Source organism: Vanessa cardui, chromosome 2 (genome assembly GCF_905220365.1).
Source record: "Vanessa cardui chromosome 2, ilVanCard2.1, whole genome shotgun sequence".
NCBI classification, from domain to species: Eukaryota; Metazoa; Arthropoda; class Insecta; order Lepidoptera; family Nymphalidae; genus Vanessa; species Vanessa cardui.
Window position 1 is genome coordinate 11,595,805 of NC_061124.1, and position 13,969 is coordinate 11,609,773.

At 34.1% G+C, this 13,969-nt stretch overlaps 1 protein-coding gene across 2 annotated transcripts; it reads left to right on the plus strand.

Annotated features, from left to right (window-relative positions):
- Positions 1-1,281: 1,281 nt before the first annotated feature.
- Positions 1,282-11,968, plus strand: LOC124542357 (MFS-type transporter SLC18B1-like). Of its 2 annotated transcripts, none has more exons than XM_047120330.1 (10): positions 1,282-1,574; positions 4,071-4,240; positions 5,386-5,533; positions 6,715-6,901; positions 8,255-8,370; positions 8,648-8,841; positions 9,559-9,654; positions 10,262-10,430; positions 10,772-10,923; positions 11,311-11,968. In XM_047120330.1, exons 1-10 carry the CDS (start codon positions 1,464-1,466, stop codon positions 11,495-11,497), a joined length of 1,530 nt encoding a protein of 509 aa, XP_046976286.1. In that variant the 5' UTR covers positions 1,282-1,463; the 3' UTR covers positions 11,498-11,968. The 2 variants fall into 2 exon arrangements, with proteins under 2 accessions (XP_046976286.1, XP_046976295.1); XM_047120339.1 differs by having other exon boundaries at positions 11,326-11,968.
- Positions 11,969-13,969: the final 2,001 nt, after the last annotated feature.

Here is a 13,969-nt window from a genome sequence, read left to right on the forward strand (position 1 = left end):
CGTTAAAGTAATTGCAAAGTTGGGTGAAACCTCCGAGATCGATCAAACTAATGGACCTAGGGGACCGCGTATTAAAGAACACCATTCTGTTCGATAGGCATCATATAAATATATTTATCACTTTCTTACGATTTATCAAACCATACCTAAAATAATACCTATTGTACAGGTTAAAAGGTCTTCAAAAATTTTTTTCAAAATCGAGAGATAGACGTATCTTAGGGATGGTTTCACAATAACTTATTCATGTAAATTTTTCACTTAATTGTCTGTCGTTTACTTTTTCCGAGATATAGTGGCTTACATTCGAAGCGATTTTAAGCAATACAGCATTATTGTCTATTAAATATTTAAAATAGAACAATTTGGCCCCTATATAGCATATAATTGAATGAATATTTTCGAAGATTTTACAGATTTAAAATGCAGGCAATAGGTTTATACAATTCGTATGAACCTATTGCCTAGTAACAAAAAAAAGCTGTGAACGTTGTAAGACATTATGTAATATATTTAGTATCAGAATTGCTTCAGTGCGAAGCCGGGCGGGTCGCTAGTGTATATGTAAAAAGTCTTAAATTCATCAGATTGTTTTGTAGTGTTTCGTAGTGTATTCTTAATATCGTGAAGGTTCGATGAAATGAAAGATCTTGGATCAGTAATTAATATAATTAATAAATAAATAATAAATATTAGACAACATCACATACATTACCCTGATCCCGATGTAAGTGGCTAAAGGTCTTGTGTTATGGAAAATCAGAAGGGTACCGCTTGGGTCTGCAGACCCAAGAAAACATAAAAAACTAATGAACTTTTTCTTCATCGACTCGGCCAGGAATCGAACCCGGGACCTCGGAGTGGCGTATCCATGAAAACCGGTGTTACACACAACTCGACCACGGAGGTCGTCAAAATAATAATTAATATAATCGAAAATGCACTTGTTTGTTTAAGATCCGTGATTTAAAAGTACGAGACACGTACAGAAAAAAGTCGATGACACCAAATAATAACAATATCGATATTTAATTGCAATTGTTTACAACATAAAGCCAATTAAAAATTAGAAGTCTTAAATTGATATTGTTATGTCTTCACCTTACTATACTCATCCTGATACGTACAAATAGTTTCTTATTTTTATTTTATTTTACATTGCTGTTTCAGAACTATATGGATCTTCCCTGTTTTATATAAAACGTCAATGTAATTTAAATAAACTTCATGTATAAAGTCCAACTTATTTGCTGTTATTTAAACGATATAACGTATTCGATGTTCCCGTGGCAGTTATAAGCCGGCCTTCAAGAAATAATGACGCTTAAAGATTCATAACTATCGAAGTGACACCCAAAAGTCCCTTAGCTTAGAATTCAGCGAGCGAACTAAGTGACAGTTTAAATAAGTTATGAAAATAATATAACAAGTGGCCCGATTTCTCGAAGACTAGTGATTTCAAAATGCGCTTCGAATTCACGAGAAGACAGTGGTTGACGGTGGTGGTGATATCGATCGCTGATTTTTGCAATGCAATTTGTGTTGCTCTTCAAGCGCCGTTTTTTCCACATGAGGTTCGTATAAAATTATAAAAAAAAAGAAACACATGTTCGATTTTTAAAATTTGACAAAACAAAAATGATCAACGACTTTTTTATTTCAACTAAAAATTATAAGCAAAACTTATGTCGCACACGTGCCGACATTATTAATAGTATATTTTATCAAATGGGTATTAAAAAACCGGGTACGTAATTTATACAATACATATTTATAAAGCATACGATTATGAAACAAATATATTATAAGTATAACAAAATTTCAATCGAAACGTTTCTCGAACATTACGTTTTCTTTTGTCGATGAAGAAATAAATTTGGAAACCAAGCTTTGAAAATATTATCCGTTCGCGCACGATCTTTAAGCGAACGAGAGTAATTGTGCTTTAAACAGCGGCTTCATAGTAACAGAGTCCTTAACTTAAAACGTAATGTAGGGACTGTAATGCACAGGTCTAGAACAACCATCCAAGAACAATTGAGAAGAAGTGATTGAGAATGTCTTCAAGGATTAAAACTTAAAAGTTCAAAACCAGTTATATCTTATTTTGAGTGTCGGGCGACATTATTAAAAGTCGCCGATAGTATTAATAAAAACATGGAAACCTGAATATTGGTTGATGACCTCGAAAAGGCGTATGACCAGCTGTCGGTCCTGAAAGACAGGCAGAGGGTATTCTAGATTAGTGCCGAACTAATTCGAGCAATACTTGACCATCCAGTACATAAGCCCGGTCAACGACTTGCAAACGCAGACTTCAATTTGTCGTTAGGTGTACGCCAAGATATAATTTTATAATGTTTAAATATTTTTATTAAACTTCATAATTTTCATTTGAGGATTATAAAATTGATTTAATGACATTGTTGATTGTGAGAATATATTATGTTTATATGAATAGCTTATGATGATGGTGAATAAGAAAAGATTGTTGACTGCGAAACAGAGAAGGAAAAACGTCACCAACTTCAAACAAATGAATCGCTCATTTGGAATGCGAGTGATAAATAAAAATAAATAAATGAATCTATTTACACAGGTTTCTAGTCAAAAATGTTTCCATTTTCAAACAATCCTTTTATGATATATCAAAAGCCTAAGTAAATATCAAATAAAGTTCTACTTTTTTACAGTATTTTACAAATTTTTTTTTAGACAAACAGTACACGTTGAACCAATAGCATTATAATTGCGCGTTTGGAAAATAGTTTTAAAATTTTTAGTTCTTATGTTCATAGGATTCATAATCTTAATAGGATTTATTCCAGGGCTCATTTAGTCTAATAGTTTTCCTTAATTTGTTTTGTTATTGTAATACATGCAAATAAAAACGATGGTTTCCAACTTAGAATGCAGATCCCGAGTTGCTAGAGTCAAATCTAAAAAAGGTTACTGTTATTTGTATTTGTAATACTTTCTTTCAATCCAAAAGGAATGGACGAAGGTAGCAAATTATAGAGGCTAGTTAATTCTTGTTTTATTCTAGCGGTCGTAAGCGTTCTCTTCTACCTTACATATAGTCGGCTGCTGAGAATGTAATCGATAACCCCTCTGTGGGTTATCGAGACCTCACAATACAATTACGAGGCGCCCGTAGTTTTACTCACCAGTATCTAGGGCCGAGTAAACTTAAATGACTTTACACTTGTTTTTGCTGTGATTTATTGATAAATAAACGAGACATTATTTTTAATTGCTAAGATAACTATTTTTATATCAGATTTTTTTATTGTTCGTAACTATAAACTTTACATACATTTGCTTACAAATTAATAATATTTGATGAATCAAATCACGATGTAATAAACACTGACAAAAATCCGAAAATAAAGCAAATTATTAAAAATGCAAAATAATATGAAAATGAAGCTACAAGAAACTATTCACTTACGTTGAATTTATTCACGTCTTGCCATTGAATTCATTATAAACAAATATTAAGAAAGATAATGAAATTAAATAATATTGATTGAGCCTGCACTTTTGTGAGTGAGTTCTTTGGTGGGCGTTCACACTTCAGGCTGAAGACTTTCTCAGTTCTAATGCCTACTAGAAAATACATAGTACTAAAGTATACAGCATTACACCATTTACTTACACCACGATTTCTTTGACTACTTTAAGACTTCAAGGCAATTTTGAACATTCAAAAAAAATCAAAATCAAAATAAACTTTCTTCTAGTAGGCGTTTACAAGCACTTTGAGTCGTCATTTTACAATTAAGTTAAGCTAGCGCCTCAGAAACTCAGTAGTTACTCTTTTTCAACATTTAAAAAATAAAAAGTCATGTTAGTTAAATACAATTATTTAAATTAATATATCCTGTTTGGAAGTCAACAGATCGATCTAGTCTTATCTAAATTTTTACATTGAGCATTTGACTATTGTAATTATTTAGATCTCTCAGTCAACGATAATGACTGGTTGAAGTTCTTTTCGACCAAATTTTCGGTAACGTCATAATTAGCTAAATCTCCGTGCATGTAACTTATTTATAAACATTTTGCAGGCCGAGTTAAAAGGCTGTTCAGCGACGGAGTATGGACTCGTATTTGGCGTGTTCGAACTGGTGGTATTCATGATCAGTCCATTCTATGGCGCTCATCTCAACAGGCTTGGACCGAAGTTGGTGTTTAACGCGGGCATTTTGACAACTTCATCATGTGCGATACTTTTTGGGTAATGTGCTATCTTCATTCACATTGTTAACTTACTAAACTGTACTTTGATAACTCAAGACACTAAAATATATCTACTAATAAGTATTATCATGATAATTAATTGACCCTTTTGCCGAAATAGGTAAAGGAAACAAGGAATAGTTATTATAACGTCTCCTGTATTTAACAAACTAACGAATTTACCTACTAATGTTATATACGGGATAATTAGTTAAATAATGCTGTCTTCTTTTTTCTCATGTGCAAAGACAGTGATAAAAAGCGAGAGATCACTGTTTAAATAAACCTGCCAAACAATATTTATAAGATTTTAAATTAACATGGTTATTTTTATTATTAAAGTTATTAATTTCGGGATATTTACCATGTTTTTTATTTTTGTTCGGTGGAGCTCGATATTTCGACATTGTCTACGAATGTCTTGTTCACGAGACTGAAGTGTGAACAAGACATTCGTAGACAATGTCGAAATATCGAGCTCCACCGAACAAAAATAAAAAACATGGTAAATATCCCGAAATTAATAACTTTAATAATATTTATAAGTCTTGGAAACTTATAGGTATCTCTTATGCTTCTATCAAAATCTTATATTTAGATATATATTGTCTTCACTCTGATATAAATATTATAATAATTTCACGTAAATTTAACAATTCGAGGAAGAAAGTATTATTTGTATTCTAACACTTACATGAAGGGGAATATAAATATTGATGCCTATATTCTAGTTAAAGCCAAAGCAAGTAGTTTATTTTATTTTTGGAATAGTGCTGCATATCATCAAACAACCAACATGGAAAACCTTTTAGAATCTGCTTCAAAGTTTAATAAATTTTAAGTTCAATTTAATTTGAAAAATACTTAACTTTGTTTATGTATCATTGTGTTGCTGTCAATTCTTCTGATTAGAGTGTGTGTATCGCTTAATAAAAACAAAAATTTTCAATCATAAGTTTACTTTTATTTTTACATAGCTTTAAATATATCAAGCATTCATATCAAGCCCTAATTTTGAATGCTTTTATTTACGTTACCTTATTTAGTTGATGATCTTAATTTACTAATAATTCCATGTTACATTAAGATAAAATGCCCAAAATACTGGCAGCAAATTAATTAACTTTTTTAATAAATCCACAGGTTTTTAGATAAAGTCCAGGGTCACATACCATTCGTGACACTGGCGTTCACGATACGTATCATAGAGGCGATGGGAAACGCTGCCTTTTTGACTGCTTCCTTCGCCATTATTGCCAAAGAATTTCCTAACAACGTCGCCACAATGTTTGTGAGTAACATTTGAAATTAATATCACAGAATATTTATTAGTCTGCCTTTTCTTTATACTTAGATAAAAATGTATGAGTTTTCTATGCATTCTAAAACCTTTTATCCGATTCTGAAGAAACTGACAACTTGTTGTGCAAGAGCTCGCAAATATGACACAAAAAAAGAATATTTCTCTGTATGTGTTTCATTCAATGTACGTATTATATATACGTTTATTCTACCCAAGCAAAGCCGGGATTAAGTTGTAGGTTAAGCAGCGTCTAAGGAGCACAAGCCCTATGTTATCATTATTGAATTTCCAAATATAAATGGAAAATACGTTCATATTTATATATAAAACAAATCTAAGAAATATGAAACAAATAACTTTCATATATACTTAAATAATAATATCAATTATCACTGTGTCGGAATTGTATTCTAATTATATAAATAGCTATTAATTGCCAAGTACATCTTGTCTTATTACATTGTTAGCAACCAAGGGTCAAACTTTCACAATGAACCCATTTCTATCTCTGAGTGACCTCTTTGATTGCAAATATTTCGTTGCGATGGTGATAATATGATGTTTATTAAGCCGATAATAGAAAATTAATAATTTTCCTTAAAAAAATTGAATTGAACCCTGAAATATAACCTTAGCAATATCTTAACCAAGCGTTAATGCTAGCTTAAAATTTTATAAGATAGTTCAGGTTAAATTAGGCTCGATGTACAGAAATACTGCTGCTCTCTCCTAGTTCCTCAAAAAACCATAACTTAATGATAAATAAAAAAAATATTAGAGTTAACTACAACGAAAGTATGTAAATAATAATTAATAAAAAATAAATAATTAATCTCATTCAATGTCTTTAGACCCTAACGTTCATCATAATTATTTCGAATCTTGTACGTGTAATTAATATATATACATATATACTTTAACTTTTTATTCAACTCTTCAATATCATAATCATTGATGAAAAGAATCACTGAGTTCACCTAATACCTTCTTACCTTCTAATATAAGCTGACAAAGCCTACATCTATACACAACATTAGGAAATTCTATAAGAAAATTCGCTCCTAATTGTACCCGAGATAATTAATGAAAGTTGAATGAAAGGAATAGCATTATTTATCTGATGTATGAATGAAAGAGATACATATTATGTTTTTATTTAATCTTCACAGGCATCTTTAGAGACGTTTTTCGGCCTTGGTCTGATCGTGGGTCCCATGCTCGGTGGAGCTCTGTACAGCTGGGGTGGCTACTCTTTGCCATTTGCTGTTTTGGGATTTGCTCTGTTTTGCACCGCTATTCTCTGCTACGTGACATTGCCAAAAACTTCTGATGATGAAGATATTAAGCCTACCGGACGTAAGTTACAAGTTACCTTTTCATTAAACATAAGTTTTTTGGGCTCGTTTTATAAGGTTGTAAAGCCATTCACTTGGTGGTAAGGCTTCAAGCAAGTCCGTGTGTATAGACTCCAACCGCTCATCAGATATTCTCCCAAATTCTGTCAAATATATTTGAAGATTGAGTGCGTTGGTGTAACTACAGGCACATGGTCATAACATCTTGGCTTCCAAGATTGGTGGCGGATTGGTTGTGCAAGGAACATTTAATATTTCTTACAGCGCCAATGACATTGGATCGAGATGTTCACTTACCAACTGATGGCTCATTTGCATGCCCACCTAACTAATTATAAGAAGAAGTAGGGAAACCTAAGAAAACTTTACCAGAAATTACCAAAAATAATCGAATTAACTTGTAATGGATACTACTACTACTACTAGATAGCTTCTGATTAAAAAAACTATATCTATCAATAGAAATAAAAACAGACAGACGTGCCCTTATGTTTATAATTCAATTAAAATGAAAATTATTCCTTTTTGAAATAAATACGTATATGAAACAATATAATTATATAATTTAAATGTTAAATAAGTTTAACTATTAATTTGTTATGATATTACGTTCATTTATCTCTTAATGAGTCCATTATCATTTAGATATAATTAACTGCGTCACATATTAGACTTTACACTTGAGATCAACTAAGAGGCAATGATCTCAATTCACTCCAAATGTTAGAAAATAGGTATTTATTAATGTTTTACTGAATTTTGAATACTTATTCTTATTTCTATAATGACAATATTACATCGACTTAGATAGAGCATTAGAACTTTTAAATACAAATGAACAAGTTATTCATATGCATGACATATATTTTTATTTTTGTATGCGTCCTTCATTACAAATATTCTATGTATACTCTTATATGTATACTGTATACTAATAGTCTGACTACAATTATCGATTGACAGTCGAGATTTTGATTCAGACTACAACAACACCGCTCAAAGTAGCTTTTATATCAGACGCATTACGTTCGAAACTAAAATTTAATCGGCTTATTTTTATATAGCAATATCATAGAATAGATTTTTTTTTGTTTAAAACGTGTAGGCGCTTAATATACGACTCCAAAATCGGAAATATTAAATAATTAATCACTTTTATTAATTTAATTTACCAAATTGTCTTACACTCCTTTGTTAACTTTCTATTATTTTAATAGAATTTAGTAGTTTGATATATATACCTAGCCTTATAGGTATAATCAATCATAAATAGTTGTAATATAGCAATAACACTTTTGGAGATATTAATTAATTTAATTTATGAGTGATTTCAAATAATTCTGTTCATTAACAGCAACAATGATGTCATTACTGAAAATCCCCGGTGTGCTGTTAGCGGCAATAAGTATCATTTCAACGAGTATGAGCATAGGATTCCTGCAGGCGACTTTGGAACCACATCTACGCCAGGTCAGTAGATATAGAGTGTAATATAAAATATATAGGAATCAAAGTTACTTAATCATTAATGTTTAAGAAAAATACTACTGCGTGTAATTAAATAAAATGAATAAATATTATTATCTCGTTACATATCTAATCTGCGAATTAATCTGGTATAGATGATCATCACGCTTTGGTACTATCAAGTAGAAAAGTGTTTGAATTAAATGTTTAAAATATGGTGCTTATAAAAAGCGTCATACTGACTTCCCATGTTGTTGCAACTTAATATTTTCTTTTCCAGTTCAATTTCTCTCCAGTGATATTAGGTTTGATCTTCATAATTAACGGTGGTATCTACGCGTTGTCTGCTCCAACATGGGGCTGGATGTGTGACCACCCTTCTATCAAACCTAAATATGTAACGGCTCTTGGTCATTTATTCGTCACGGGAGCTTTCTTACTTGTTGGGCCGGCGCCGTTCATTGATATGCCAACGTAAGTGATAACGTTAATTATAACTTTCTGAAAAAGTATTAATAAATATTAAAACGAAAATATCAGCAACGTATCGTCTACTTTAATGTAGATCTTAAATTGTATGTATGCGACAATACAAGTCATGTATGTGACTGAAAATACAGGGATGAAAAAATACGGGCACCAGGCGTTGATGTAACCCCCTCCCCCTTACGACAACGGGTGCCGTGCCCAGAAATTACCTGAAATTCGAATATTTAGATAGCCATAATTTTGCTTCTATGGAAAAGATTTGTTAGTCATGTTCTAAAAAAAAGATGTAACTGAATTCGAATAATTGTTCCCATGTGTATATTACGCGGTATATTTAATGATATATATCTTAGCATATTGTAATGACATGTATCTTATAGACATTAAAGAGGTGACGATGTAATAATTTCTTTTTTTAATATTTAGTTTTTACATTGTACATCTGCAATTGCACATATTATGTTCTTGTGTGAGGATTGCTATCATACAAAAAACATATACGTATCTAAATATTACTACGTTTGGTACAAATATCCAGTAATATAACACAACACACTATACACTTTTCATTTAATCATTGACCATTACAAGTGATCCATCTAATAATATTTCGACCCAATTCATAGTCTTACAATAATTGTATGATATTAAAAGTATTACAGTCTCGTATTACAAGTGATCCTTATAATAATCTTTTTCAAGGATGCTGTGGGTTACAATCGCCGGTCTTGTTCTGCATGGTTTGGGTATTGGCAGCCTTCTCGTGTCTTCATTTTCTGATGCCCTTGGTACTGCAATGTAAGTAATTATGTACTAAGCCACTTTTTCATACTAAATATTGGTTATTTTGATGGACTAAAATTTATAGACACAAATCTTTGCTTTGTTTATATATAGGATCAGTCTAATGAGATAAATTATCACTAACGTTAATTCAATTAGTACTCAAGATGTTGCGAAACGTGTCAATTTTTAATAAGAGCAGTCCTTCAACTGTTCACATTCGCCAATATTATAGCAGTTAAATTTCAAGCAAGATATGAGTCAAAAGACTGAGCATTACATTGAGCAATCGGTAACGATACCGTTTTATTACATTACATTACAATCTATCTTTGAGAAACAAAATTCGATCATTACAATGACCAAACACACAACTTTCGTCGATATTGAAGTTGTGGGACCAATTTTCCAAGAAATAGGGATATTTCTCTCTTCTTTAGACATTGTAGAATGACCGCTGAGGAACCGTACCGTACTAAGATTGATAAATTGGGTTTCGTGACAATTCTCGTACATATTTTAAGACCCAAAAGATGAAAGAAGAAACATTTTCTCAAAATTTGTACCATTTGGCCAGTAATGGAACATTAACTGATTTTTAAATTTTCCTATATATTTCTAGTTCTAGCGGATTACCCAACTCGATAGAAACATACGGTCTGGTGTCTGGGATGTGGACCTCCACATTCGCTTTGGGTGCCTTCATCGGACCCACTGTCTCTGGTCTGCTCTTTGATTCCATCGGATTCCGGAGTTCGACGTCATTTATCGTCATTCTCCACTTGTGCGTGGTAAGTGTTTGAGGAAACAGTTACCTAAAATAGAAACAACATTGCACATTATTTCTGAAAACCATGCGACTTTTCAAAGATCTTTTAGTGTTAATTTGAACTCTATTACCTTACACAAACAAATGTTTTACTATATGATTACATGTAATCTCATTATTAAATACTATTTATTATACACAAAATAATAGTACATATTTCATGAGCCTTATTTTTCACGTGTAGAGGGAACTCCACTCAACTTTCCTCAGTAATCTTTAGATAACTTAATCGATTTATTTGAATCTTAACGTTTTCCAAAAAAAAAACATAATGAAACTTTTTAATTTGAAATGAACACTTAGATGGGAGTGGTACTTCTATTCCTGTGTACGTGCGACCGTTACAAGATGGAAGTGTCGGTGTCTGCTGGTGACCTCATGCAATTGGACGGCACGTTGGATGAAAGCGTCCTGATTGGAGATAAATTTATCACACCCGCTACTAGAACTAAGAGGTATTTAAATTCACCAATGAATTTTATTAAAATAATCTTCATAGTAGTAGAAAATATTCACTCGAGTCGTAATTACTAAAAAAATTACCTCAAGGTATACATTCTTTAATACATATTTATAAGTGTAGTTTAATTAACCAACGGCAAGCCTCGCGACTACAAAATTATATATTTTATAGGTATTTATTAGATAGATTGTATTAATAAAATCAATATCAAAAACACAAAAGATGCCTTTTTCAAGTAGGTTTTCACAAGCACTTTTGAATCGTCATTTAGTAATTTTCATGAAGAATCATTTTTTATCGGACTAATGAAATTACCCTATTCATATTAGACAAAAATTTAACCAAACCATAACTAGCATATAAAATAACCAATTCTTAGACTGTCTTATTCCAGCCGTCGCTACGGCATCAGCGTGGAGCAGTCCCGCCCGCCGGCCATGAACAGCCTCATCGCATGCTCCAGCTTCAAGAATAGACGCAGTCCCTGGAGCCAGCGCACGCCGAGATATCGGCCATCCTACGGCAGCCTGGACCATCGCTTCCGAGCATCCCTCTCTGTCACATAAATTCGCTGATTCCAATAAAACTATCGAGATATTTCTTTAAGTTGGGATTATCAATTTGTATCCTAGTCATTATTACCAAAGACACACCCAATGCGAAACACCTATGCAACAATCTGCTCCAGTTAATAAACTATTTATTTAAATGTAACAAAAAATAATATGTCAGATATATCCGGGGTTCTCGTAACTTTTGAGTATAATTTACATTAAATTTAGTCTCGTAATATTTCTATTATATTCTGAGCAAACCTTAGATGTAAACACGGTAATACGTTTTATAAAACATAATTATTGTATTCTATAAATTCATAATTTATTCAATCTTACTTCCATCTTAATTGTTATTATTTTAATTGATGTCTGTTTATCTATCCACGTTAAATAGCAACGCATAAGGAATTTGTCTCATATAAGTAATGAAATAATATGTTTTGTTAACAATTACAATAATTGATGTAAATAATACAATAAATAAATATTGTAAGTTTACATTTTTGAATTATTTTATTTGTTGAGCCTGTTTCACAGATGGTGTTCGTTATTGATTGTATGTTTATTTTTAACTAGCGGCGTGTCCCGGCTTCACACGGGTGGACATCCTTTTTTTTATATTATGAAGTACCTTATTTATAGATTTTTATATTTTAATACAAGCAATACCACATTCTCTGCCTACTTATAATTGTAATCTGAATGTCCCATCGTTTTACAGTCAAAAAACGTATTTATTCTTAAGGGAGTACACTGGCAAATCTGCCATTTTATGATAGGTAATTAAAATGCCTCTTACTTTGGGAACTAAGGCATTATATCCCTTTGGTCTATGAAAATAAACACTGGATCAATCACCATTCAAAATGTACACAAATTCAACGGAATATTTTAACTGATACTAAAGCCCTTTTTTTTAACGCTGGAAAAACGCTTTACGCGCGATGGAAAGTGGGGGGGGTGTGGGACTCCCCGGTTTCCTGATCGCCTAGTGCGCCCAGGTCCACCGGGTTTACCCACTAAAAAACCAGCGGTACCCTCTCCGTCTTTCGGTGGGCGCCACGGGTTCGCTTACGCATGCTACCGTGACGTCTGCAGCGGCGTCCTCTTCCCGCTCCCGCTCCGCAGCTTCCTTCTGCGACATCACGCGTTCGCAGAAGGAGCGCATCTCCGACCAACACGTCTCGCTGCCGAGCATTTCGTTGACGATGCTCGACAGCGAGAGGTCTCCGCCCATAGACGCCGCCAAGGAGTGCCTCTGGGGCCCCCATGCGGCACACTCACTCAGGGTGCGGTGCGCCGTGTCTACTGGCGCACCACACTCGTGGCAGGAGGGTGACACCTCCCGCCGCGCTATTCCGTGCAGGTACTTACCGAAGCATCCGTGCCCGGTAAGTACCTGCGTCATCCTGAAGGTGAGCGTGCCCTTCTTCCTCGCGACCCAACGACTCAAGTGGGGACGGATCGCCTCCACTGTCGCCAGACCCGCCGTGGGTGACCCCAGGTCCTCCTGCCATCGGGCGATCAGGGCTTGCTGGGCTAGAGCCCTGATCCGCCCGACCTCCGCCGACCCTGGACGGTCGCCGCGGTCCCTCGCCTCAACCCAGAACCGGTGCACCTCCGCGAGCACCTCTGCCTGGAGCTCCCAGGGCGGATGGCCCGCGAGAAGTGTTGCCGCAGTCCACGACACCGTACGGTACCCTCTGATGCCTCTCACCGCTATGACCCTCTGCGGCTTCCGCAGAAGGGCCCGATTGTCAGCGGTGCGGGCGTCGATCCAGATCGGGGCACCGTACAGCGCCATCGACCTCACTACGTCGGAGTACAGACGCCGGCATAGCCATCCCGGCCCCCCCACATTCGGAAGGAGGCGGCCGAGAGCGGCGGCGGCGTTGATGAGCCTCGGGCCGAGATGCACAAAGTGCTGCCCAAAGCTCCATCGACCGTCCAGGATGAGGCCCAGATACTTCATCTGGGCCTGCACCTTGATCACCGTCCCCCGGACGGTGATGGAAATAACTGATACTAAAGCCCTACCTTAAAGTAATAATATCAAACAAATGCTCCATATGTTTGAAGACAAGAAGACTGATCTCAACGTCACGAAACAATTGAAAACGTTTCCGAAGATATTGACTATATATACTGTATATATGAAGATATAGACTACATCAGTATAGCAATAGCACTATTATATAATCTATATATTAATATTATTTAGACCTTTTACATTAAATTTTATCATCGTTTTCAAGGTTTCTTAATATTTATAAAAACATATCTGAATTTCTAATATTCGTAAATTCATATCTATTTGTCGTAATGTAGCATCTACTACTTTACTACATCTTAATCAAGAAATCGAATTTTTAATAATGTACTTTACGAAATAAGCATTTTGATTTTGTCTCTTAGGCTTTTCTTTCGACATATCTGAGTTATGTTTATTATATAATACAGATATTTTATCCTAAGGCTCGC